The sequence below is a fragment of the Poecilia reticulata genome, chromosome 21, assembly GCF_904066995.2.
Source record: "Poecilia reticulata chromosome 21, P_reticulata-male-v2, whole genome shotgun sequence".
Lineage (NCBI taxonomy): Eukaryota > Metazoa > Chordata > Actinopteri > Cyprinodontiformes > Poeciliidae > Poecilia > Poecilia reticulata.
Genome location: NC_088850.1, coordinates 22,007,978 through 22,034,838, shown reverse-complemented (window position 1 = coordinate 22,034,838; position 26,861 = coordinate 22,007,978). Strand labels below are relative to the sequence as shown.

Genomic DNA, 26,861 nt, shown 5'->3' with positions numbered 1-26,861 from the left:
AAAAGATTCTTTTTTGTTCTGACAGTATTTTATATTTCACGTAATACCAGTTATATGGAAGTCTTCAGCCGAACGCCGATCTACAACGGTGATGCTTATGTAGGTACGGAATCAAGTTTGTCAGCATTGCCACTGGCGAATGAACAATTTGCCGTAAAGCCCGGCTAGCTCAGTCGGTAGAGCATGAGACTCTTAATTTCAGGGTCGTGGGTTCGAGCCCCACGTTGGGCGTTTCTAAGTTGACTTTATGTTCTTGATGGGGGTATGTGGCACATTACTTGATGAACTGTTGCTGTAATTCCATCAACCTAGTTTAAAGACTCACAGGTATGTATGAATGGTTTTGATAGAGGCCTATATGTACTCACAGCACTTAGGCCGAAAATATCAGCAGTGTTTTCTTGTAGCAGCCAAGAACAAACTTCGGAATCAACTGTGTCTGCATTGGCGCTGGCGAAGGAATACTTTCTCACCGAGCCCGGCTAGCTCAGTTGGTAGAGCATGAGACTTTTAATCTCAGGGTCGTGGGTTCAAGTCCCACGTTGGGCGTTTTCAAGGTGACTTTATGTTCTTGATGGGGGAATGTGGCAGAGCACTTGATGAACTGTTGTTGTAATTCCATCAACCTAGTTGAAAGATTTGCTGTTATGTTTGAATGCTATTGATAGAGGCCTATTTGTACTCGTAGCACTTAAGCCAAAAATATCAGCAGTGTTTTCTTGTAGTGCTTCAAGTACATTGAATAAGCCCTCAAGTTTAGGTCCAGTGCCTTTGTACCTACTAAACGTATACCAACACAGGTCAGGATGGCCGAGCGGTCCAAGGCGCCAGACTCAAGGCTTTACCCCTTACTATCGCAAGAGGCTTCTGGTCTCCTGCTGGAGACGTGGGTTCGAATCCCACTCCTGACATTACTTATTTGATTGATCTCCAGAGCAATTTCATGTTATGACAAGTCTTTCCTTGTAGGTGCCATGGCAAAATTGATTGTGCGTACCATGTGAATCTGACAGACTGTGCAAAAGATTCTTTTTTGGTCTGACAGTATTTTATATTTCACGTAATACCAGTTATATGGAAGTCTTCAGCCGAACGCCGATCTACAACGGTGATGCTTATGTAGGTACGGAATCAAGTTTGTCAGCTTTGGCACTGGCGAATGAACAATTTGCCGTCAAGCCCGGCTAGCTCAGTCGGTAGAGCATGAGACTCTTAATCTCAGGGTCGTGGGTTCAAGCCCCACGTTGGGCGTTTCTAAGTTGACTTTATGTTCTTGATGGGGGTATGTGGCACATTACTTGATGAACTGTTGCTGTAATTCCATCAACCTAGTTGAAAGACTCGCAGGTATGTTTGAATGGTTTTGATAGAGGCCTATATGTACTCACAGCACTTAGGCCGAAAAAATCAGCAGTGTTTTCTTGTAGCAGCCAAGAACAAACTTCGGAATCAACTGTGTCTGCATTGGCGCTGGCGAAGGCATACTTTCTCACCGAGCCCGGCTAGCTCAGTTGGTAGAGCATGAGACTTTTAATCTCAGGGTCGTGGGTTCAAGTCCCACGTTGGGCGTTTTCAAGTTGTCTTTATGTTCTTGATGGGGGAATGTGGCAGAGCACTTGATGAACTGTTGTTGTAATTCCATCAACCTAGTTGAAAGACTTGCTGTTATGTTTGAATGCTATTGATAGAGGCCTATTTGTACTCGTAGCACTTAAGCCAAAAATATCAGCAGTGTTTTCTTGTAGTGCTTCAAGTACATTGAATAAGCCCTCAAGTTTAGGTCCAGTGCCTTTGTACCTACTAAACGTATACCAACACAGGTCAGGATGGCCGAGCGGTCCAAGGCGCCAGACTCAAGGCTTTACCCCTTACTATCGCAAGAGGCTTCTGGTCTCCTGCTGGAGACGTGGGTTCGAATCCCACTCCTGACATTACTTATTTGATTGATCTCCAGAGCAATTTCATGTTATGACAAGTCTTTCCTTGTAGGTGCCATGGCAAAATTGATTGTGCGTACCATGTGAATCTGACAGACTGTGCAAAAGATTCTTTTTTGGTCTGACAGTATTTTATATTTCACGTAATACCAGTTATATGGAAGTCTTCAGCCGAACGCCGATCTACAACGGTGATGCTTATGTAGGTACGGAATCAAGTTTGTCAGCTTTGGCACTGGCGAATGAACAAGTTGCCATAAAGCCCGGCTAGCTCAGTCGGTAGAGCATGAGACTCTTAATCTCAGGGTCGTGGGTTCGAGCCCCACGTTGGGCGTTTCTAAGTTGACTTTATGTTCTTGATGGGGGTATGTGGCACATTACTTGATGAACTGTTGCTGTAATTCCATCAACCTAGTTGAAAGACTCACAGGTATGTATGAATGGTTTTGATAGAGGCCTATATGTACTCACAGCACTTATGCCGAACATATCAGCAGTGTTTTCTTGTAGCAGCCAAGTACAAACTTCGGAATCAAATGTGTCTGCATTAGCACTGGCGAATGAACAATTTGCCGTCAAGCCCGGCTAGCTCAGTTGGTAGAGCATGAGACTTTTAATCTCAGGGTCGTGGGTTCAAGTCCCACATTGTGCGTTTTCAAGTTGACTTTATGTTCTTGATGGGGGAATGTGGCAGAGCACTTGATGAACTGTTGTAATTCCATCAACCTAGTTGAAAGACTTGCTGTTATGTTTGAATGCTATTGATAGAGGCCTATATGTACTCGTAGCACTGTAATTTAGGTTCTTAATGGGTTTAGGTGGCAGGTGGCCTATTACATTTTGACATGCGACGTTTGCAATTGGTGGTTGTTATTCAGTCTTGTTTAAACGTTTGCAGTTATGTTTAATTGATAGAGCTCTGTGTTGCATTAGTTTATCAGTCCATCTTCATAAAGATATTTTTTCTGTTAAAAATCAAATCCAATTCCAGATTTACTTTTATCATATTGATGTATCCAAGATGAATACACTTTCTTTCAATCATAAGAGGTTCAAGACTGCTAAAACAACCTCCATTTCAGGCAACAGATCAGGTGCCATAAATGCTGAAATACATGACTCAATGTATTTTCTCAGAAACTTCCTGCCAGTGTTTAAAGTCGATACTTTTCACTCAATATTTCAAATGAGATTTTGTGCATGAAAATACCTGGAGGACACAAGTCTGTGAAAACTTTACATGTAACCTCACAAAATCAAGAGGAGTCTGGACAGGAAATAAAGATGATATTTATTAATTTTTGCAAAGAATCTCAGCTCATGCAAAGATACAACTTCTGTAAACAGAATTTGTTGGAACATGACAATAGAAGGTGCAGATTGCTTATTTTCCTTGTGTCAAACAGTGGAATGTATAACAAGTGGAAGTTAGTTTTCTGTTCCAGCAATAAATTAGAGCTGCGGAATAATTCACCCCAAAAATCACAGATTCTCTTTTCCAAGTCATATTCTTATTCTTTTTCCAGATGTGTTGCAAAAAAAAAAATAGTTTACTGGCAGGGATTTTTGCATTGCATGGCTGAACTGTGGGGTCAGATTTCATTTGGTCAAAGCACTCCGGAGAACATAATTTTGAATTCAAAAAGTAACACTTTAAGACAGCTGTGAAATTTTACAAGAAGAAACATTTTACTTGAGAATGATAAAGATTAAAAATCACACCATGAGTATTTGGAGCAAAATAACTCAATATCTGATTACATGGGTCTGGATTTTCTATTTCCAAGATTGGACTCACAAATTTTACTAAAAGAAAAAGTTTTTGCAAACATTTGCCATCATGTAAATCTGACATTTGAACAGCAGTGGAGGAGGATTATAAAGTAATTCGCAGGAATCTAGAATTTTCTTTATTTAGACCTTTTCATTAGGCATGGCCCAGTTCATTGTAAAGACAGTAAACTTTTCACCACTGCTGGCCAGCTGGCTGAAAAAACTTTCTCACCTCTGGAAACATTTCTGGTCACAAAAATAGTCAAATTCTATGGGTTCCGTTATAAATATATCAATAAGTTGTATTAATTTAGTGGAAGTGGGTAATCTTGCTCTTTGAACTGAAAGTCACAAGATATTTTTCTTGAGTTGCGTGTGTGGATATTTTGGTATATTTTCAGCCACAGCCTGATTTTCTCATTCAGGGAATCAGGCTGTGATTTAAATTTTCATGTTAGGTTTATTTTGTGAAATGATTCCTATTCACCAGTACTTCAGTGAAAACGATGGAAATGCTTAAATTGTATTTTTGACAAAAATCATCAGAATTTGGGGATTTCAGCTCAGATTGGCGGGTCCAAAAAAAAAAAAGAAAAAGAAAAAGAATTTTGTTTCTCAGTTTATTAAAAATGCTCCAAAAATTAATATTTTCCCCTGGATCTAAGATCTCCTAGACATTTGCATTGACGTACAAATGGAGATAATCTTGTTGGATTCAAAACTAGCATCCCACTAGACAGTCAACAGCACAGTTTCCAGAACATTGGGGGTAAAAAAAACGTGTGAAAATTAAAAATTGGAAGGTCAGACCTTTTAAGAAAAACTAGAAATCTGCATCAGCCACGGGGAAAAAAAAGCCTAATTCACTAATTTCACAGTTTGTTTCCAGGAAAACTGAGAAAAAGAAAAAAGTTTGATCACTCCTCCTGATTTCTAAAAAGGAAGAGAAACAAAGTGGGAGAATCATTCCTAGAATCAATCTATCTTCAGGTCGAGATGAGTGTCCACACACCAAAGTAGAATGTGGGAGGAGCCACCAGCAGCTGAAACCACCCAGCAGGAAGACAAGAGTCCATTCAGATCAGATGATTCCCTTTGAATCATGTTGAAAAGACATTCTAACACCTTCTTTATTCTTTCCAGCTTTGCATGAGATTTTTTTGCATGTCTGTGTCATATATATTTATATATTATAGCTATTAGAACAATCCCAGTGAAAGAGTGACAAAAATAGAAGAGACCAGCACAGAAAAAGGCCCATTATATAGAATTTGACAAGTCAGTCGATTTAAAAATATACATATACAATAATCATGCTGCAAATCTTCCAGATCCCATTTTGAACATTTAATATACTTTTTTGTTGTTTTTCTGTTTAAACAGGCACAGTAGTGTTACCCTGGATAGAAACGTTAGAAAACATATAAAAAACAGAAGAAAAAAAATCATAAAGCTCCACAGCCACAAAGAGGCAGCGGCCGTTGGAAGGAAGAAATCATTCGAATCCCAAGATGTTAACTCAAATCAAACATCTCATGCAATCTTACTTAAGAACAATGGAATTATGTGTGCAGCATAAAACAAAGAGAAAGGAGGTTAGACGAGGAGAGGCAGCCCCTGCTTTGTACAGAGTCAGTAGTACTGAGAGCGAACTTTGTCGCCGCGGAGACGAGTGAAGAGCAGGAGAGGCTGAACCATCCAGCACAGTAGTTTGAAGTAAGGCCTCGTTTTCTTTTTTTGTTTGTTTTTTTTTCTATTTTTGTGTTGGCAAATTAACAAAAATTCAAAAGAGAGAGAAACATACAGCTGTCATTTAATTACACCTAGTTTGAAAAAAAAAAAAAAAAAGATATGTGCAAAAAGTTGTACAAATATAGGAAGAGTTTGTTTTTGAAGATTGCTGAAGAAGGTGGTTTGTGGTGTTGTCCACCTTCTCTTCGTTCGTCCAGCTGCCAGTCCATCGCCTCCTCATTTTCTTCATCCTCGGCGGACTGGCAGCTGAGCTTGAGGCTGGCTGTTGATGGGACACAACACTTCACGTTGACTGGATGGCCTTCTTTAGGTTTTCTACCTCGATCTGATAGGAAGACAACAAAACAAACTCAGGATTCTAACTCTCTCTTTGGGAGTTGTATGGCTATTGAAGCCCACATAGACTCAACCGTAGAGTAAACCCTGCTGAAAGAACTCAACAGTTCTATATGTGCAGATATACCACTGTCGGGTTTCATTCTGAATGATTCTTCTTAATGTATTGTGTTCTATTGAATGTGTATATATGTATTGCTTGACATATTGAAGTGAATGTCTTTTCCCATCATGTTTTTCATTACAGTATAACTCATTTGTTTTGATCTACGACCTCCATTTTGGGTTTGTCTATTTTTGGAGTTACTTTTATTGTGAATTTGTTTTGAAGTCTATTTATGCTATGCGTTTTTAGTTATGTTCAATGAGTGGACCCCAGGAACAGTAGATGCAGTGAACTGCAACTAAAGGGGATCCAATTACAAAAAAGAACAGAATCATGCAGCTTCCCTGCTTTAAAGGTTTTTCAATTAGAAGCTACACTGTTCTGTGTGGACGTCGTTACTGAGAGAAGACTAAAAATTGGCTATTTTTCAGTTTAGATGTTTAAAATATAGTCAGAGGAAGGCATTGAAAAGGAGACTAATTTCTGTAACATGACCAGAACATATATGCTTAATTCAGGGATTTAGGACTTTTCAGAGTACAGCAAAAATTATTTGTCGTCCTTTTCTGCTTTCAGCCTCTCTGCTGTGAAACATTGAACTTTGAACTGTTTACAGCTGTTTATGAATCTTAGAGGTAAGGTACTTCTCTACTTCTTTGGGGAACAAAGAACTTCCCCAAAGAACTTCTTTGTAACGCTGTAACGCTACAGCCAAGTCTTACATTAGAATATCATTGCAAGTCCAGTGAGTGAGTTTTGCGATGCATCAACCAGGTGACTGTGGCTCATTGGGTAGAGGAGTTATCTTACAACCAGCAGGTTGTAGGTTCAATTCCAGCGCTTAGCCACAAGGGAGCTACTGATCTGAAGGTTGGTGTATAATGTGTTTGAAAAGTTAGATAGCTAAGACCCTCCCCTTGGCTCTGATTGGCTGTTTTGACCAGGTGCAGTGTATTAGGAGCAGCTCAATTTTTTCCCCACACTTTATCCGTCTTGTGTTATTCTGTCAGGATATAGTGAGTTTTTTTTTTAATTTACATACTGCAGCATGATATTAATATTTATGGATATTTTATTTAGTTGTGAGAAATTAATATTTATGGATATTTTATTTAGTTGTCAGAATATTAAATTTTTACACTGCCAAAAAAAGATTTCTACTTTCTTATTAGCTTCTACCCATTCTCTAACATCCACAAGTAGTAAAGAAGAATTTGACAAACTCCATGTAACGCATCGACATATTGGTGAGCATTTTTTATTTCGGATTTCCCACAGATAACGACCAAAATCCCTGTTAAAATTAGTGGCTGTGACAAACATTCACCAACCGCTGTTTCCTTCAAATGATCTAAACTTTTGGAAGCTGTGAGGAAACCTCTTTTTTTGCAGAAGTCTCGATTTGTAGTGAGAAAAAGCCGAACATCTCTGACATGGCGCAGTGTGCTGTGCCTGTGATCCCCAGACTTTTATCCCTGCTGTGAAGCACGACAGCTGAGGCATCCTGCTGACTTCAGTGGAAGACATTAGGCATGAACGTAGGCAGCACCTGAGCCGATTTACAAAAACTGACAAACAAACCAATGCATGGTTGTTTAGAGCAACTAAAGAATTGTTTTCTAAATATATGTTCTAATGGGGTTTTTGGAGGAAATGAAGAAAAACTGACGATCAGAAATTACACTTCAAAGTCCTTCAATAAATGATATAAAATCCTGATATAAGCATGTTGTATCTTTATTTGTTTTACATATATGAAATACTGCCAAACTGATGATCTTTCCTCTTTTATCCACAGTTTTCATTCAAAGCCATTGTTTTATTTTTAAGCACTTACGAGGCACAGTGGGGGGGAAACCTTACAAGTAGGGAAGTAGGATTAAATAAGCCTTTATTTCTTCCTTGTCCCTTTTGAACATGTTATGTTGACATTGCTCTTTATGTTGACTGTTTTACTTTGGCTTGGTTTATTTAGTTAATTTTGTTTTTCCTCTTTCGGTTTTTCCCATGCCCAAAATCACAAAAAATGCAAAGCCTTTCCTCTGCCTACATCCCCCAGAATGCTGTGGGGTTCCAGCTCAGAGTTCAATGGATATTCTACATACTGAACGTTGAATATTCTATCTGATGTACTATTTATTGATAATGATCACTTATCTATCATGATATATTGTGTCCAGCCCTGGACGAGGCTTTAAACAAATCTACTAGAAATGGTTGCTAAAGTGAAGACTGAATTATTTAACTGAGCTCAGATTCATAAAGTTATCCAAACTGTAGGAATGTGTGTTTTGGAAGCTATGAACGGCTATGTTGTTTATAAATTAATTAACACATTTTTTTGAATGGTTGCCATGGAGATTACAGGATTTCTCAAATATGCATGGAAATCAAGGCAATACTCCAGGTATGTTTTTTGATGAGGGAATAAGATGATGTAAAACTCAAAAAAAGTTGATTTTACATGATACTGCCCCTTCGTACCCAGAAACATATTCCTACCGCTTGAAATTTGTCTCAATATGAATTCAAACATAGCTGTGTTGTATTGGGATTTTAACACGTCAATATTTGTTGAAAGTGGTGGCCTAATGAACACAGACAGCTCAGCGTGTGTCTGGTACTGTGTTACCTGCAGGGCCACGCGCTTCACTCGCTCCTCATCCAGGTCTCGCCGCAGCTCCGTGATCTCTTTCCTGGAAACAGACACACACCGGCATGGGTCAGCAAACTTTCTGCCGCTGACGGCGTTTCAAACAGCTTAGAATGTCAATAGAATGACTCTGAAACCTGCTTGACGTTCTGATTGACACTTGCTGTCTTACATTTGCTGGGCTTTGAGGAGCTCCACAGACAGCAGCAGGTCTTTTATTTGGCTTTTCAGCTCATCCTGCTTTGCGCTCTGCTCCACCATCTCCAGATGGGCTCTGCTGTTCTGGGAGATGATGACGTCCAAGCCTGCAGCGGCGGCTGGACCTGGCTTGGGTTCAGCGTAACCGGGCCGGTGGAGTGGCGGAGACTGGTTGGAAGGCTGTAGATGGACAAACAACAGGAGCAGAAGACTTTACTGTACTGTAGATAGTTGTATCAAGCTCAGAATGTCAAGTTTGTGCTGCATATAGAAGAATTTCTGGTTTCACTTGTATAAAATACATTTCTAGCAGGGCTGGTCTGCTTACTTTTTCCGCCACAACACTTAGGTGCATCAAAGCCTGTCACAAATAGGAATGCACCCATCTATTTTTTTCCACTTCCGACACAGATACAGATATCTGAGGTCTAGTATCAGACTATACCGATTCAAAACATCACTGAATTGACTTAACACATTTATTTAAAAAAAAAAATTCAAACATTAATGTTCTGAGTTACAAATGTATTTGACAACTCTGCACCAGTGCAGCACAATAAGATAAACCAATATCTTCACAAGCTTAGTCAAACATGTAACAACAACACAACTTTAATTTGTTCAGTCAGTGAAATTAGCAGTAAAACAGCCTTGATTGATTAGTTGTTTACTGCAGCAGGCTTTGGTGCATCTATATGCATGCATATGGATAGTAAACATGCAACAATATGATGTAATGTGCATTTTATGCCATCATTATTTTGTACAATAATGGTAATTCATTTGAGAACAATTTATGAAGATGTGTTGAACTATATCCATTAAGATGCTTTTTATGAGCAAAATTAATGCACAAGGAGCCAATTTTATTATTCTGGACATAAAAGGTAATTTTTCCCAGAGGGGCTGCAACTAATGATTATTCTATGAATTGGTCATTCTGCTGATTATTTATCTGCATCCACATGTCTGTTGATGCTGTGTTCAATAGAAACATTTTTTCTCATCTTAAATTCAAAATCTATGTTTGTTCTATTATCAAATGGCCCTTTATTGAGTCCGTACACTCCAGATAAGGATTAATCAATAGTTAATAATTGAATTATCATGATTGATTAAACTTAACAAGCTACCTTTTTGTGTTCTGTTGGCTTGGGTTTGGCACTTTCCTCCTCATCGACCTTGAAGACTTTCTCAGCACTCACTTCCTTTGTAGGCTGCAAGCAGATAGACATTTATTCAAATATTAAGTAACATTAATGTGTTTTTTTTTTTCTTTCTTGAAAACTGAAACAGAAATAAACAAAATTCATGCCGGGAGTTTTCCTAAAGCCATCCAAAACTGAATTTGGGTCACTTTTAAAAGGCTGATAATCAGCTCCAGCTACAGACTACCGTATTTTCTGCACTATAAGGCGCACCGGATTATAAGGCGCACCTTCAATGAACAGCTTATTTAAAAACTTTTTTCATATATGAGGCGCACCGCATTATAAGGCGCATAGAGGCTGGAGTTATGCTATGCATCCACTAGATGGAGCTGCACTAAAGGGAATGTCAACAAAACAGTCCGACTCCGGTGGGCGAGGAGAGCCTTCCGCGACTGGGCCGGGGCGTGGCCGGACGATGGTCACCCTTCTCTGTTCGTGCACAGCATGTTCGTGGAGAACGTGGTGCTAAATGACCTGCAGACGACCTGATTGTAGACGGTCGGTAGGTAGATAGGTCAGTCAAACTTTATTAATAAATTACAAACCAGCGTTCTGACAACTATCCCAGAATGCACAGCGCGCTTCTTCTTCTACGGGTGAAAATGAAGTCAGCGGCTGCTTACCGTAGTTGCTAGACCAGTTGTGGCTCAATATTGGTCCATATATAAGGCGCACCGGATTATAAGGCGCACCGTCGGTTTTTGAGGAAATTGAAGGTTTTTAGGTGCACCTTATAGTACGGAAAATAAGTTAAATGTCTTACCTTACTTCATAAAAAAAAAGAAATACTGAGATCCTCTTTGAAGCTACATTAGTATTAATGTGAGACTGATATAAAGATATATATAATCAGCAGGCTGTGTGTTCTTTGAGGTCATTTACTCCTAGACTCAAACCCAGATCAGACTCAAATGATCAGATCAGACACAACTCTCATATATGAACTAGTTGTGCCCCCGCGACCCGACCCTGGATAAGCGGCAGAAAATGGATGGATGGATGGTTCTTTAAAGCATGGCTTACTGTTGATTTCGGGTCACCACGGCGATGAGCACGCAGGTGAAGTTTGAGCCAGAAACTTACTGTCAGATAATCCATTAACGACGTTTCTGCTTTATTATTTCTGGGCTTCACTCTCTGTCCATAAACATTCAGCCAACTTTGAGACAGATTGATTGCAGAGGGGTATTCGACCCGTGGTGATGGGAAGTGACTGTGGCAGACTTTAAAGTTCACTTCAGGAGGAGATAATAACGAGAAATGGTAAATTATTCAACCTTTTCTGTGATAGACCAAAAAAAATTGGGCAGAATTGTGAAGTGGAAGGAAGACAAAATAGTTCTCAACATTTAGAAAGAAATATGGAAAATAAAACTGACTTGGCAAAGTTTGCACATACAGAAAGTGAAATGTTTGTGTGTGAAATTAGGCCATATGTAGAGTATTTAAGTTTGATCACACATTCTCAACTGGATTTAGGTTTAAACTTTGAAATTTGTCCATCACACAAAATTCCAAAATAAAGACATTAAAGTTGATTCTTCTGATGTAAAACATTTTTACAAGCATTACGATTTGTGTGTTCTTGTGCAAATGTTACAAAATCACTTTCTACCTCAACTTGTGTAAAAAGTCACCACTTCATTTTGTGTTTGAGCTGTTTGATCAAAGTGTCTGAATGGTTATGTCGGAGTATCTCACCGACTGTCCTCCGGCAAACTGTCCAGGGAGCCTCCTGCCAGTTACCTTTGGTCTGGAAGTGGTTAGGTGGGAGAGCTTCTCTGACGCAGACGACAATTCATCAAAACTCATCAGATCTTCTGGGGAAAAAAAAGTAGAAGAGGAGATAAGAAAAAGAAGAATATAACAGAGAAAATCAGTTCTATGTGGAATGTTTCTTGCATGATTAAAGTGACGTCCAATGGTGACCCTATGGGTTTCCATTTCATTTGAGCGCTTTCTGGCCTGAAGGTAGGTTGTTTCCTGTCTGCAAATTAAATTGGGAAACATGGAAACAGAAAAAAAAAAATCTAGAATCTGCATATCTTTTTATTGCGATGAGGTGAATCACGCAGACATTGTTCATAGAAATTGATAGAGAAACAATAATCCCCGAATGCATATAAGATGTGACACAAACGTCCACATGAAAGGGAGATGACAGTCCAACCGAAACTTTCATATAGAGTTAATGGTGCTGAAGAATAAATGAGATTCAGACCAACATTCTCTTTGCCATTTTTCACAACTAGGTGTTATCGTAAGTATTTGAAACCAGTCATTCAGGGCTTTTAGAAACATTAAGCCATTTTCCACTGAGTTGAACTGCATGATCGGTTTGCTTGCTTTCATGCCAACACCTTGAACAGTGAACAGTGATTTCTAACAACATGAATGAATACCATGCACACAGTGCTTGTACCCAAGAACACCTGGACAGGTACTTATTTTGGAATGCATCTTCTCTACTTTCCTGGACAATGAAAATCTTCCCCTCAGAGGTAGAGGCTGCAACTTCAACATGTTATTGCTCGTTACATTGTAAATTTATGATTTGGATAAAATATTTAATGCTGCAAAAGTACAAGCCTTCAAGAAAATACTAGAATAAAAGTGTAATAAGAGGTCTGTGTTTGAATTATGTACATATAAAACCACCATCAGGATGTGTTTGGACTGTGGTGGTTGATATTGTGAAATCATGACGGAGCTTTAATTTTCCGTTTTAAGCACCTCAGAATAGCTTTCATCCAACATTGATTAATTTGTTTCCGCCAGCATTTTTTTCATTACTCCAAAGTAAACATCGACAACCCTTAAGCACTCGACGCAAATCTTTCATAGGAAAAAGTCTTGCTGCAAATTAAAAATGAATAGCCTTAAGAAAGTGCATTTAAATGTGTTTGGAAAGGTATCAGAGACTCTTAGTACGGGAAATGTGTTTTTTTCCCCTTGTGCAATAAATAGAAAGAAAATCCATTTAAATAAGACATTTAATACTCTTGACTTCACATGTTCATCAGCAGGACAAGAACTCTGTTTAAGGTCAGTCAATGTGATGAACGGCGTGCGTCCCCGACTTTTCCAATAAAACAAAGAAAAGCGTTTTGCTATGTAGCAGAACTTTGCACTAGAGGTGTGCCGATCGATCGGTCACCGATCATAATCGGGCCGATTTTTGTGAAAAAGTGCATGATCGGTGATCGCCGATCATTGGCTCTTGTTGCCGTTACCGATCGCCTGCATCTCATTTCGCAGCCTGCCTGTGCAGCTGGTCTCCTCTTTCCTTCACACTGCGGAAACGCGCAGCAACAAATCCTAAGTGACATGGAACTATAACGCACTGAGTGAATGGGGAAGTTTGCATCTTGCGGCGGAAAATTGAAACACGTGGGGTAAAGCACGTCAAAATGCATCAACACAACGAAGCTAATACGACATAAAAACAATGGCACACTTGACGGAGTTTGGCTACATCGAGGCTCACTGCAGGAAAAAAGAAATATGAAGGATCAGATAGCAGGTAAAGCAGCGCACAGCTACAAACACTCACCTGGATTAGCATGACGGTCAGAAAGCTAAACAAATAACCCGCAAAATTATTTAAGTCTTCGAGCTGCGATGTAAGACGCTGGTTCTGCTCTCGCTGTTGAACCGCTGCTACGCGCTACAGGTAGTAATATTTCACAGATTGAGCGCCGCTTCTGCTCCACCTGGTAGTGACTCCCACACCGAACCTCTGTTTAAAGCTGCAGCATCTAACTAAAAAAAATACATTTTACATACGTATTAAAACTTTCGCTGTCCTAACATGAGACAGATAATCTCTGAAAAAATAATCAATCTCCTCCCTGTTCTGCATAATTACTCCACTCAGTCAGAAACAACCACTCAGAACTAGCAGTAATCAGCTAGCCGCCATGCTATCAGGAAGTTTTCATTCAGTAACTCTGGATTGTTTATTGTAATGGATCCTGTAGTGTATTTGCCTTTGAATGTTAAGTTTTATACTTGAATTTTTTGGCAATGTTGAGAGGTTTTATTTTGGCTCTTTGCATTATTTAGCCTCTTCAGAGCCTTCATATGTTATCAGTCTGTTAAAGATAGTATTACTGATAGCAGTACAATTTGCACAATGCCTGTTTTGTTTAGTTTTCTTCTTGGAAAAAGTTATTAAAAACAAGTGTTTGTCTAAATTAAGGTGAATTCATGGTTCCTTTTTCCACATAATGTAACTGGTAGTTTATGATAAAAAAATATATATATATATTTATATGATCGGTAGCGGTGATCGGCCCTCATGGGTAATCGGTATCGGCAGGAAAAAACCTGATCGGCAAATCTCTACTTTGCACTTACTCTGCAGTAATCGGTTGCAGATGGAGAGCTCTGGCTGTAATTGCAGGAATGATGGAGTTTTCATGTTTAGTGTCACAGTGTGACTGACTGGTTTGTTTGGAGATGCGCCGACTTTTAGCACCTTCACAGATGGCTGGTCAGGAGATCTCTGAGGGCCGACAGGCCTTCAGGTCAGCTTTACTCAGTCATCTGTGATGTTTTCCAGCTGCGACCTTTCAGTCTGCGTTCTGTTTCGACACGTCCCTGTTTGTCACTACACGTTCCTGCTTCTAAAACATCGCTCTCAAATCTATTTATTCTTCAGTCAAGTCTGCTCCCATTCCCACAGCTGCAGTCTGTGTCATTTACTCCGTCTTTCCTTGGGATCTTTTGTCATTAAACAACTTTAATTCCTTTAATTTTATTGCTCCTAGGGATCTGAATTTTAACTTTAATGCCATTTGAGCATTTTGGACGAGATATTAGATTTTTGTGTTTCAAGAAGAGGTCTCAAACTCTGATGTCTGGCCACGCTTTAAATCTCAGTTTTGATCACTTTTAATCTCACAAAATGACCTAGTTTGAAACCGACTGATCGAAATCGCTAGGGGGGGTTTGATCAAATGCACTGGCTAGCAAAGGGCAAAACAGGATCAAAATTAGAGCTTCAATTCAAGATGACTGAATTCCATTTTATTGCACATCATGAGTGCCAGAGGGTTTTCAGCCTTGGGGAGTTTTGCAAGTGTACCAAAATTCACAGCTATGCAGTATAGTAAGGTCAATGCGGGAAAGCTTGAAAGTTGCCAGGGGACGCTGTGGAGATGTTTGATGCAATTTTTGCAACACTCTTAAAATATGTTAAGTCTGATGCGCCCATCAAGTTCAGTGAGTTCTTGTAGGCCTCCAAAAAGCCAATTAGTTTGCTGGAAGAATAATAAGACACACTATGATTACAATAGGTTTCCACAACGCTTTCACTGCAAACTATATTATTTTGATTCAATTCCATTACAGGCCTATTTCTCTACATGTTTGCTTTTATTCTACCATATTTATCATACCTTAAACATGAGAGCAGCAACATCCTATGATGTCACTTTAAGTTTGACTAGTCTGCTTATGTTGCCATCTTCTCAGCTAAACCCTAACAATGGTACATTTACCTACATCCACAGTGTTCACCTGTTTCCCGATGATAAATTGTTGTTGCTTATTCTTACACTCTTGACAGTAAAATTGTGTAGAAGAAACAGCAGTAGCAATAGAAGTGAAAGAAAATGGCATTTTTAATCTTTTGAAAAAGGAGACTGAAAAATGAAACTCGCTGGGAAAAGAAGGATTTTTTTTTAATCTAAAGGTTTATGAGAAAGCATGCAGCTTACAGTGTGCTTTAGTACAATAAATCCCTAAGGCTCTGAGGATTTGGATTGTTGGGGTGATGTTTTGTGTACATACCTGCATCAGCAGGCTTGTCCCCCCGTTCTCCAGGCTGCGTTTTGGGTTTAGTTGGCAATACTGGCTCTAAATCCAACTTTGGTCGTATAGAAGGCGGCTCAGACTCTGACTTTGGTCGTATAGAAGGTGGCTCTAAATCCAACTTTGGTCGCATAGAAGGCACCTCTCCGTTGTGCCTGGAGGCAAGAAGAAAAAACGGGAGGACAGAAAAACAGTAAGTTAAATGAAAATACACAAAAATGTAATTCTGTTAAACTGTCAAAAATACTGGTATTTTTTATAACAGACATTTTCAGTCTTGATACTGTGTGTTGTCACTTGTAAAGGTATTGCACTTTAATCTACAATAATACACAGTTCATGGATAAAATATAAACAAGGTTCAACAGTTCTTTCCGAACCACCACAAAATCTAGAAGAAAGCAGACACAACAAACAGATAAAAATGTCAAAACTCAGGAAAACTTACTAAAATCTGATTACAGGCGTCAAGTCCGTGTTTATCTTACAGTCAAATGGAAGAGTTTTCGCTACATTCTCTCAGGAGGAATAATATGCAGATCTTTTATTTAGATTGTTTTTCTTTATCTTACCTGCACATAAAATTACATAAACAAAAAATGAAGAGTGGTGGACACATTTCATTTGTAAATAACTAACTCAAATTACAACATAACTAGTACAGAGAGTCACCCAAATGCTGGACATTTTAAAAAAAATTATTTTTCCAATTTAACTTTTTCAAATTTTGTGAGGTGCAATCTACATGAAAAAGTTATTTTTTCCATCCCAAGTAAACAATATTATGTGATCTGACTCAATTTATGCTTTAGCCATTACTTTGTGACAGCTTTTTGGGCCACTAAGCTTAAAATACCAAGGAATTCAGATGCCAGAGATTACTTCCATCTCTATATGAATAAATGTCCAAACAATTTTGGAATCAGTGGACATGATCAAAGCAAGTAAAAATATTTTACTCCTCAAATTTTCCAGCGTCTGGAGAAAAAATAATAATGTTCACTCTGTGCAGGTCTGTAGATGAAACTCCACCTATTAGAACAAGTGATTTTCCACTGGACTGCATATTGTTGACATCAAATATGATTAGTGATTACATCATTTACTTATCTCTTCTATTTTTGTTCAATACATATTGTGTTTAGTAGGGCTGGACTGAATCAATAACATGTTGAGATAGATATATGTTCAATTTCAATAGAAAATACATTTGACGGAACATAGAATATTCACTGAAGTTTGATCCAAAACCGCACAGCATGCTGGGAGATGTAGGCACTGCGGAAAGGCTTTAGCTCAGGGGTCCCCAAACTACGGCCCGCCTCCACATTTGGTCCGGCCCCCTGAACAATACCAGAGAGCATTAAGATTTTTTCATATTGTATTTTCTGGTTTATATTTGGATTTTTCTTCAACCACCAGGGGGCTCTTTAGCAGGCAGTGTGTCCTGTAAACTGTGGGTGTTTTGTTTTGCATGGCATTGCTGCCATCTGTTGGACTTTTGGGGAACTGACTCTTTTATGTACTTCAGTACGGTTGTTTGCTAGCGGTAGAGCAGATGAACACACGCGTCTGTTATGACGCCGCATTCCAGGTCGAGTTCTTCGAAGCAATGCCTGTAAGTAGCAGCTTATACTTCAAACAAGCCTTTATGTTAACATATGATAAAGAAGTAACTTGTTTATTGAATTAGTTTTGGAAATACCTGCGGGCGATTTGATTATGTGCTACGTCATTGCTAACTAGCAGGCTGCTAGATTTCTTAGGTCGTTATGTAGCATTGCAGCTCATAGCATTCTGAGGTAGCACTCTGTAAGCTGCTCTGAGCTCTTCCTGAGTTGTTTGTGTTTTGACAGTTTCACTCCATTCTACATGGAAATAAAGGAAGAACTAATTAATCCTGACTCGTGTGAAAGGAGTTTGGCTGATGGTTAGTTTTGGTACAAGACACCATAGCGAGACCATTACAAAGTGAATCATTGAAAATAAAAGAAAGCGGCCATTAAAATGGAATTAGGTTTTAATATGTTAAATATGAGAATGTTGTTGATCAGTTAAATAGCATTGAGGGGAAATGCTATTTAACAGTTTTTTAAATAATACTGGGATCATTATGAGAATTTGAGGTATAGATATTAGGATCCAGTAGATGGCAGTAGTGCAACAATAATGAATGCAAGCTACTGTTGAAATCTAAAGAAGAAGAAGGCGGCGCCCATTTTCATTTAGCACATGCTAGTAGCAACACGAAGGATCAGCACTTTTACTGTAACAGTTACTGTTCGGAAACTACCGTAATCAGTTCAGTTAAATCTAAACTTGGCAACTTTTTCTTTTTCAACTGTAATAAATGTGATATTCAATTGACCTGTTATGACTCAAATTTTGGGTGTCCGCCCCCCTCTGCTGCTGCTGCATCGCTGTGGAAAACCTGGAGCGGCAGAGATATCTGCGGCTTATATGACTGGCTTAAAAAAAAACAAAAAACTTTGGGGTTGTGGCTTATATTCCGGTTCGGCTCATAGTTAGGAAAATACGGACTAAGATCCTTCCTGGATTTTTTTCTGTGAAGAACCCAGAGAGGGTTATTTGGTTGCGCTTTCTGGAAAACAATATACATTTTACATTTAGGCACTCCTGCAATCGTCACACTTATTCTGTTACAAACTGACTCCGGCCCCCACCACAGAAGGGAAAAATGATGTGGCCCTCACAGGAAAAAGTTTGGGGACCCCTGCTTTAGCTATTCAATCCGTCATTGCTAGCTAAGTAAGGTTGGTGGAATCAACTCACTCACTCTTTTGGTAACCTAGCAACAACACGTTGAGTATATTACTTCATACTCCATGATGCGTCATAACAGCTTAAAACAACAACTACAACAAAAAACCCAGCATGGAGTGAAAACTATTTCAGATATTTAAAACTAATTAATAATTATTTATATTGACTGAAAAGAAACACTTTTACTGTGATAAATCTTTCAGCCATGTTTAGACCTTCATCCTTCAGGACATCCGTACACAATCTTGAGATTAGTTTAAATCCTGAATCTTATCAGTGATAATATTATTTCTTAACAAAAGGACACACTTTTTATGGCTTGTTGTCAAAACTCATCCAGGATTTCTTCACAAAAGTTACTTCTTCAAACACAAGCATCTACTGTACATCTACTGTATGATCATTAATGGGTCTGTAGGTTACTTTACCTCCCTTGTGTTTTTGGTGCTGCACCATGTGAAAGAAAAAGGGTTTCTGTTGCTGTTAACATGTACAGTTCTTACAGGAGACCTAGAAGGTCGCTGGCGTATCCCTACTGTGTGTCCAGGTTAGGTTTCAGAGAAGAACTTCACATGTTTCGTTTGATTTTGTTTTCTTTTTTTACATCAATCTACTTTCGATGCCACTGAAGCAGCAAAAATAAACTTTGATTGAGGTAATCCTAGCAGAGCTTTGAATAGATGTTGCATTGATGTGAAGGCTTGTCTGGAATTAGCCATGCTGGAACCTTGACAGAAGAAGGAAAATGAAAATAAAGTAAAGCCTTGAGGCAGATCCAGAAGCACGATGTTTGACATGACCTGACTTGTTATGAGGCTCATCTCTGTGGAGCTGAGCTGCATGTTTAAGCCCTTTTGATCTCAAGGTTAAAAACCAACAACTGTTTTTGCGAGGAGAGTTTGTAAAGTCATATAAAAAGCAACGTAGTATTGCTGGAAACCTAAACTTTGCTAACATACATCAAACACTGAAGATATCTAGTTTTTCTAACTGTCTCAGTTTCTTTAATTCCCACTTTTCCTTGTTTGAAGCAGACCGTGGCTCAGTTTGAATGCATATGTGAACACCAACAGGACCAGAGACCGCTACAAAAGTAGGAAGTGGACAACAGCGCAGGCCATTCTGGGTAAACTAGAGGTTTTTGTTTATTTTTTTTTTTTAATTGCCACGTTTACACTAAGCAAATGTATTTTTGAAATCTCAAATTGCACAATAATATGGCCAATGGAAACAACTAGTGTCAATGTATTTGGACATTCCCATCTTTAATATTCCTAAAACATTCTTCCCTTTGCCATTGTGGCCAAAAAGTTGACGCAAATGGAGAATCAGCAACCATAACATTCCACCGTCAGTCTCTTAAAAAACCTGAAGAGGTAGATTAGTCGAAGCTTTACCCTCTATTTCCTAGAGTGGCTTTAGGAAGATTATAACACAGGAGCCTGTTGTCATATTGCAGCTCAGGCTCACAGAGCTCAGTCAGAGATTTTCAGATCAAACAGATAAACAGGAACAACAGAGACACTGTACATACTTGACACTTAATGAGGGACCAATGGGCTTCTCTGGCTTCTTGGGTGGAATGGGGACCGGCTTCTTGGGTGGGTTTGGTGCAGGAGGTTTATGGAGTTTCGGCTCTGGAGTGTGCTTGTCACCTGAAACACAGACACAGTGGAGGGGAAAAAAACTTGCTAAATGAACTGTGTTTCACTTTTCTGCTTCTAATTTTACAATAATTTAAGAGAAGCGATGGAACACCATATGACTCTTATGTATGAAGAGCTAAATGGATGGATAACAAGGGGATCTGCTGATGTTTATCGGACACTCAACTTTCAGTGAATCTATATATATATATATATAAGAACGAAATATTTTGCTTGAATTGATTTTTCTATTTTCAGACTGTTGCTTATAAACTACTCCATGCAAAAACAGCAAAAGAAAACCTGTAGAAGTTCAATTCAGCAACTCTGGGAAACAATTCCAACATACGCAGAAAGTCAGGAACCACCAGTGACGCTCAGGTGAAAACTGAAACAGTGGGACCGAGAGGAGGAGCCATCATTGCTTTTTTCTCCAATGACACAGCTGCTAATCTGCTGCTCTCTCATTTCAAACAAGCCTTGTGGGATAATTCAAGATGAGCTCAGAGAAGTGCGGAGCAGACACATGGAAGGACTGAGCGTTCAGTCAGCAGGACTGAGAGACCAAACAGAAGCTGTGATGAAGGCTAAAAGATAAAGATGAAGGGAAGGATGTTGCAGCTGCTTAACTCAAAGTGAAAACATGAATTAGCAAGCCGAAGAACCGCAGGGATAAAGAGAGAAACGGGAGAAAAGAGCTCCCCAAGAGCCGATTCATCTGCACTTTGGGATTCATCAAGCCAAGATGATGGAGACGATTAAGGGCGAAAACAGGGCTACTTCAAGCAGAGCTGAATCATATAAAGATTTCTATATGTATTTTTCATATAAAAAATAGATACAGAAACAGTGAGACAGAGAGAGAAATAGAAATAGAGAAATAAATTAAGATAAAGAGATGGGGAGAAAAAGAGAAATCGAGATAGCTAGAGATATAGACATAAATAGAGATGGAGACAAAGACAGAAAAAGATAGTCTTTTCAAATCTGGTATTTTGAAAAGTGTTATGACAAAGACTGAACGCTCAGTCCTTCCATGTGTCTGCGCCTCACTTCTCTGAGCTCATCTTGAATTATCCCGCCAGGCTTGTTTAAAATGAGAGAGGAGCAGCACTGTCACAGTTGGCTCAAACTGGAAAGTAATGCTTTTCAATCTTCAAGTGACTTTACATGTAAAAACAAACAAAAAAAAATATCCGTCTGCTACTGTAGTGTCTTTTCACCAACACCTTTCTTATTCTGGTAAATTTAAAAGCTATTTTACATTTGCTGTTGCGCAAAACCAAAACTAATCTTGGCCCAAAATAGAGGTAGTTTTACTTTTGTTTGTTGATGTGGAACATTTAAGTGTGACAAAGATGAAGGAACAGAAAAAATGCAATAAAGTCAGAGGAGTTCAGGGAGGTTCAATTTCATGGCATCGTATGTGCCGAGCTGTGACTTATGTACATTATTACACCCACGGACAAGCATAATGATAAACTGCATTTGTGTCATTTTTAAAAAACTGAATCTAAAGCGAGTAAACAGAGTAAAAAAAAAGTTCAGAGCCAATAATGTATCCTTGGGGGACTCTGCATGTGATGAGAGCTGATGGACATAAAAACTAACTGAGCTTGACAGCAGATTTCCTGTATTTTAACTAAAATCTAACCTGTTTTTAGATGTAGTGCTTCTCCACCACAACGCTGCAGTTAAGGAAAGATAATTACAATAAATGTAGCCAGAGGATTTAAATGAACAAGCTTAAAGTGAGCGCTGAAAGAAATGTGAGCAGGAAGGCTGCATGTGGTATTAATAGAAACCCAAAGTCTGATCAATAGAGATGATTAATAAACATATTTTTGATTCCTCTTGGTAGATGAAGATCAAAAAGTGGGGAAAGAGGTTTTTTTGATTACAGATACATTAATGAAATGTTTTATTTTCTTTAGAAATGGACAATAACCAAGATTACTTTAAATTGCTGTTAATATGGATGTTAGTCTTTCATCAGAGAAATTCAGTCCTGAACACCAAAAGTGCGACACATGTCTAGCAGATAAAAAGTGATGCTTGATATATAAATGAAGACAAAGTGAAACTGTAACAAAAGAGAAAGCTGACCTAATTTAAAATGTACTACCGAGGCATACTGGGTTTGACCATCGCTTAAGATTTTTGTAAGACTAACAAAAATGACAAAGGAAACAGAAAAGATAAATCCAGCTATACATTTAACTTACAATATTTAAGCAGCAGTTATCTATTGAATCAACTGTAAATCTTATTTTAAAATTAATGCTAGCAAATAGAGGGCCGAGGTTTGCAGTTGACAACAAAAACAAAAATCACCTCCATGTTTTCAATAAGATTGTTAAAGTTTGGAAAGACAGACGTATAAAGCACCAGTTTCAAGTGAAAGCACATGAAAGTGAAGTTTGTTTACAGCCTACAAAGCTGAATTCAGACAGAAATGTCAGCTGCTGTAAAGAGATGGAAGGATGAGAGCAGACGGGGGACTGGGAGTCCAGCTGTACCTCGCTCATCTGGTCTGTTGATAGACTTCCTCTCCACGGCGGGGGGTTCTGGCTTGGACGCTGAAAAACGAAACATGGTCCAGAGAGTCACCTGGGCGTCCGACAAGACTCAATCAAACACTTGACAGACAGCGAGGGGGAACACACGCAACCACAGGTGATTGACATTAGAAACCGTCTATACACCACCCAATGAGACTAGTGTTCATTTGAACCTGCTCAGCAGTTTTGTCAGAAAGACATTGAATAAACAGGAAGTTTGCATGCAGAAATCGTTCCCTTTGGTCCCCACAGCAAACTGGAACACAGTGCATGTGTAGCTAGGTTCTGAATGAAATGATGAGTCGCTTATGAGCCAAACAGGAAAACCTCAACGCGTGCTGCTAACTGCAAGAGGCTGTACGGCTGTTTTACAGTAAAGGACAACCATCTACAATTTGCATCTCGGCATACAAAACTATTATATGTTGCACTTTTGAGTCAAATTCCCACTCTGGATTTCACTATTAAACACTATTTTGTTCAATAGTGATGTTAAAATGGTAAAGGTTACGTTTTTAGGCTTGAATAAATTTTTTTAAAGGTTTATTAAAATGCATTTTTCTAAAGGTGGCTCCACATCAGGCCTCCTTCACATCACACTAACAGCTCCCACATGACTCATCCAAAGTGTCAGTCGGCTGTTTGTTTTGCTATATAAGAAATATAGCAAAACAAAAACTATAGACCCTTTGCTGCATGACATCACCCATCCCCCTGCTGGAGGGCAAAAAGGCAGCTTGTCAACAATGACTACCAGTGGTTTTATGTTATCAACATAACCTGCTAAAACTTAAATGTACACATGATTTATAAAAGAAAAAGGGACACAGTGCTTTGCTACCAAGTGTCACCACTAAGACTACTAGACTACTAGAAAAGGTCAGGAAAAAGTTTTGGTTAAAAAAAGATAGCGAGGAACAAAGAAGTAGTTCAGTTATGCTAGCTTGACTTTGACAACATTAACTTGTAGATGTGCTGTGGAATTCAGTGTGTTTTGGTTCAGTTTAAAACACAAAAAATGGCATCATGGTAAGGATGCAATGCCTATGACAGTAGAATTATGGGACTGGAGAAATAACCATCTGGTGAATACCGGGAGCACAGAGCTGTCACAGCTGCCTTCACATGCTGGAAACGGGGTTTCACATTCATACTAACAATCCGACAGCATTTGAGTGGAGGTCTTGGAGGACGGTCCTAACTCGATGCGACAGTGGCCTTACAGACCTGGTTAGGATCGCCGGTCCTGGAGAGAAAGCCTGGAGTGCAGCATCTACTTATCCATGCTAAAACAAGCCAGTTTAAGCTCTTTGACAAACAGTTTTCTGATTCCTCCCAGTCAACTGTTTTTGGAAGTTGCCAGAGTACAGCTGGCTTAAAACTGGAGCCAATATATGCCAGTGGAATAACGGATGTCAAAACCGGGAACGTCTAAAGAATCTTCAGAAGGAACGAGAAGCCTGAAGCACATCGTGTAAATGTTTTTAGAGTTGTGACCTGACTTTGACTCGTGGGAAATGACGCAGTTGGCTTTCCCCAAACAGACACACAAAAAAGAACTTTTAATAAAATAGAGTTTAAAATGTTCTTTACCTAGTGGAGGTGGTTTCCTCGGAAGTTTCTGACAAAGAAAAAAAGGCAGAAAATGTGTCAGCATAACAAACAAAAACTGTCTTAAAGGTAATAGCAACTGAAGACAAATTGCTCAACTTAAGACAAAATGATGCAGTTTTGAAACTTTTCTTGACTAGTAAAAGAATTAAGTCGTTTATTGTATTACTTTTGTTATTTAAACCTATCCAAACATTACATCTGCTTTCATGATGTCTTGTGTTCCCTCAATAGGAATTTAAAATCAGCTTTTTAACTCTAATTTATTCTTTCTTAAAAGGGGCAGAATTTTGTATTTTCCAGTAACAACAGTGCCATTTTATAACACAATTAAGTAACTAAGTTACTTTCAGTTGTTATAAATGCACTATAAATATCAAATATGACTTAAGGAAAATATGACTTTGTTACTGAACGCCTGGAAATTGGGCCTCTGTCTCTTTAAGAAACTCCTGCTCTTTCTGAAACTCCATCTTCAGGAAGTCATCACAACATGGCTCCTCTATTAACCCTTTAACAATGTTTTTACTAGCAATGCACTGAGAAGTAACTCCTATAATGAGCTCAACAGAAATTCCACCAGGAACTACTTGCTAATTGATGCTGGCTAGTCTGAAGGAATTGAACGGTCTGTGGGGCAGAAGATTGGAAGCTTGGAAACTGCAGCTCCGAGAAGGAATTACATCTTGAAGATCGGGATAGGTCCAACGTTTTGCATTTTGCATGGCTGAATGGTTGCCATGGAGATTAAAAGATTCCTCAAACAATGCATGAAAGAATCAAGGCAACACTCCAGGTATGATTTTGATGAGGGAATAACATTATAACAAGATGCAAAGCTAAAAAAAGTACATTTAAATTTCAATTTAACCTTAAAGTTACAGTATGTAACTTAATAAAAAAACATTTTTTAACATATTTATTAAAACTCTCACTATATTGTGACAGCATAACATAAAACAAATATGTGAAAAAAGCAAAATAAAAAAATAATAAAAAAAACTAGTTCCTCTGCCTCCTCTCGTTCAGAAACAGCCAATGGGAGCTTCCTATTGAATTTTTTTTTAAATTGCGTCCTGCCACTAATATATACAGTGAGAAATAAACATCAGTTCCTCCAGGACATTTACTGAAAAAACTTCTTAGTTCAGTCATTTGGAGGCGTGGCCTCATATTCGCAAACATCAACTCTGTCGCAATTAAAAAGTAATGCTGCTCTGGAGAATGTATATAAAGTTAAAATATAAATATCTTCATATCTAGACAGGTCATCTGTTAGACACAGGAGAAATCTGCCAGAGGTTAGAGGCTCATGTCACAAAGGATCAGTGTTCAACTAACTTCCTGTCATTTAGGTTTTGGCTGCATTGAGTGAAAACACTAAACAGAGAGAAATCACAGAAGGAGCTCATATTATCAAACATCTACCTTCTGGAGGTCTATGTAGGGTGTTTACAAATAGGTGTTTCATTTATATTTTAAGTATTATGTTTTGAATTTCTACTGGAGATTAAATGAATATGATGTAACATATAGCAAGAAAAAGTCAAATGATATCTTAATTGCAAGGAGATTTCTTGGTTTACCAAGAAACATCTTTATCTCTACAGAGGAGTGGTGGAGAAGTTTTGTCATTGTGAAAGAAAAATGACAGCTTAGTAAAGCAGGTATGACAGATTATTAGGGTGACTAAGAGAATTTTATTTAAATACAAGAAAAAAGTCATAACATTGCAAAAACAAGGCCATGTTTTGAGGATAGTTGTAGTGCTAATAAAGACAGAATAAAGATGTGTTATTGCTGGAAGAAAGTTGTAAAATTATGAGTAATACATTGTTTTAATGAGGAAAAAAAAGCTTTCAATACTTTTGCGGCTGACATTTTGATGCTGATGTGTTAAAAGATTAGCCATTTTCTCATTTGAAAAACCGATACCAACAATAACTTCACAAGACGCTCAGTGTTCCTCATTTCAAAGCACTTTGGTGTCGAGTCATCATAAATTTACAACTGTTATTTTACTACATCATAAAACTCCAGCATGAAATAAAATGCATCAGAAATGACTCTGACTGGTGTCGCTGACTAAAACATCTTAAGTGGGATTTTCCTGAAGTCAGCCAGAGTCTGTCAGAAAGAAAGTGTGTGCTCAGCATCTTTCTCTTACCTCCTCCACCTCTGGCTTAGCCAGCGATTTCACAGATCCCCTTGATGGTGCTGCCTGGAACAGAAACAAGAACATAAATAAAGTTGCTGTGATATGGAAACCAGCAGAAGGGTGTCAGACATAACTCAGATATTTCACAGGAACACAAAGAGACAGTGAAGAGCACTTCCTCTTGCACTGGTCTCTAATATTAGCTCTTCCATTGATTTTTCTCCCATCCAATCAGTGATTCATGCCAATCTGTCTCCTGATCAACTTTCTATTCTTATTAAATGAAAATGATGTTAAGGATACCAAATAGGAACGTCT

The 26,861-nt window shown here is 38.6% G+C and overlaps 1 protein-coding gene and 8 non-coding genes across 15 annotated transcripts in view; 8 read left to right on the top strand and 1 right to left on the bottom strand.

Annotated features, from left to right (window-relative positions):
- Positions 1-158: 158 nt before the first annotated feature.
- trnak-cuu (transfer RNA lysine (anticodon CUU)) lies at positions 159-231 on the top strand. Its single transcript has one exon. It is a non-coding gene; the product is annotated as a tRNA-Lys (tRNA).
- A 245-nt stretch (positions 232-476) lies between these two features.
- Positions 477-549, top strand: trnak-uuu (transfer RNA lysine (anticodon UUU)). The gene has a single exon. It is a non-coding gene; the product is annotated as a tRNA-Lys (tRNA).
- A 251-nt stretch (positions 550-800) lies between these two features.
- trnal-caa (transfer RNA leucine (anticodon CAA)) lies at positions 801-911 on the top strand. The gene is made up of 2 exons: positions 801-838; positions 866-911. It is a non-coding gene; the product is annotated as a tRNA-Leu (tRNA).
- A 267-nt stretch (positions 912-1,178) lies between these two features.
- On the top strand, positions 1,179-1,251 carry trnak-cuu (transfer RNA lysine (anticodon CUU)). Its single transcript has one exon. It is a non-coding gene; the product is annotated as a tRNA-Lys (tRNA).
- A 245-nt stretch (positions 1,252-1,496) lies between these two features.
- On the top strand, positions 1,497-1,569 carry trnak-uuu (transfer RNA lysine (anticodon UUU)). The gene has a single exon. It is a non-coding gene; the product is annotated as a tRNA-Lys (tRNA).
- A 251-nt stretch (positions 1,570-1,820) lies between these two features.
- trnal-caa (transfer RNA leucine (anticodon CAA)) lies at positions 1,821-1,931 on the top strand. Its single transcript has 2 exons — positions 1,821-1,858; positions 1,886-1,931. It is a non-coding gene; the product is annotated as a tRNA-Leu (tRNA).
- A 267-nt stretch (positions 1,932-2,198) lies between these two features.
- Positions 2,199-2,271, top strand: trnak-cuu (transfer RNA lysine (anticodon CUU)). Its single transcript has one exon. It is a non-coding gene; the product is annotated as a tRNA-Lys (tRNA).
- A 245-nt stretch (positions 2,272-2,516) lies between these two features.
- On the top strand, positions 2,517-2,589 carry trnak-uuu (transfer RNA lysine (anticodon UUU)). The gene has a single exon. It is a non-coding gene; the product is annotated as a tRNA-Lys (tRNA).
- Positions 2,590-3,209: 620 nt separating this feature from the next.
- cd2ap (CD2-associated protein) overlaps positions 3,210-26,861 on the bottom strand; it is a 54,203-nt gene continuing 30,551 nt past the window's right edge. For 3 of the 7 annotated variants that reach the window (XM_008398603.3, XM_008398607.3, XM_017302298.2), the window contains 10 exons: positions 26,553-26,606; positions 24,368-24,395; positions 22,733-22,792; positions 20,102-20,222; positions 15,763-15,938; positions 11,668-11,786; positions 9,889-9,972; positions 8,730-8,935; positions 8,537-8,600; positions 3,210-5,787 (listed from right to left, as the gene is read on the bottom strand). In XM_008398603.3, coding sequence (XP_008396825.2) covers positions 5,746-5,787; positions 8,537-8,600; positions 8,730-8,935; positions 9,889-9,972; positions 11,668-11,786; positions 15,763-15,938; positions 20,102-20,222; positions 22,733-22,792; positions 24,368-24,395; positions 26,553-26,606 — 954 coding nt within the window. In that variant the 3' untranslated portion in view covers positions 3,210-5,745. Of the gene's footprint in view, positions 5,788-8,536; positions 8,601-8,729; positions 8,936-9,888; positions 9,973-10,830; positions 11,202-11,667; positions 11,787-15,762; positions 15,939-20,101; positions 20,223-22,732; positions 22,793-24,367; positions 24,396-26,552; positions 26,607-26,861 lie in introns of those variants that run through there. The other 4 variants (XM_008398604.3, XM_008398606.3, XM_008398605.3 and 1 more) reach the window with 4 other exon arrangements.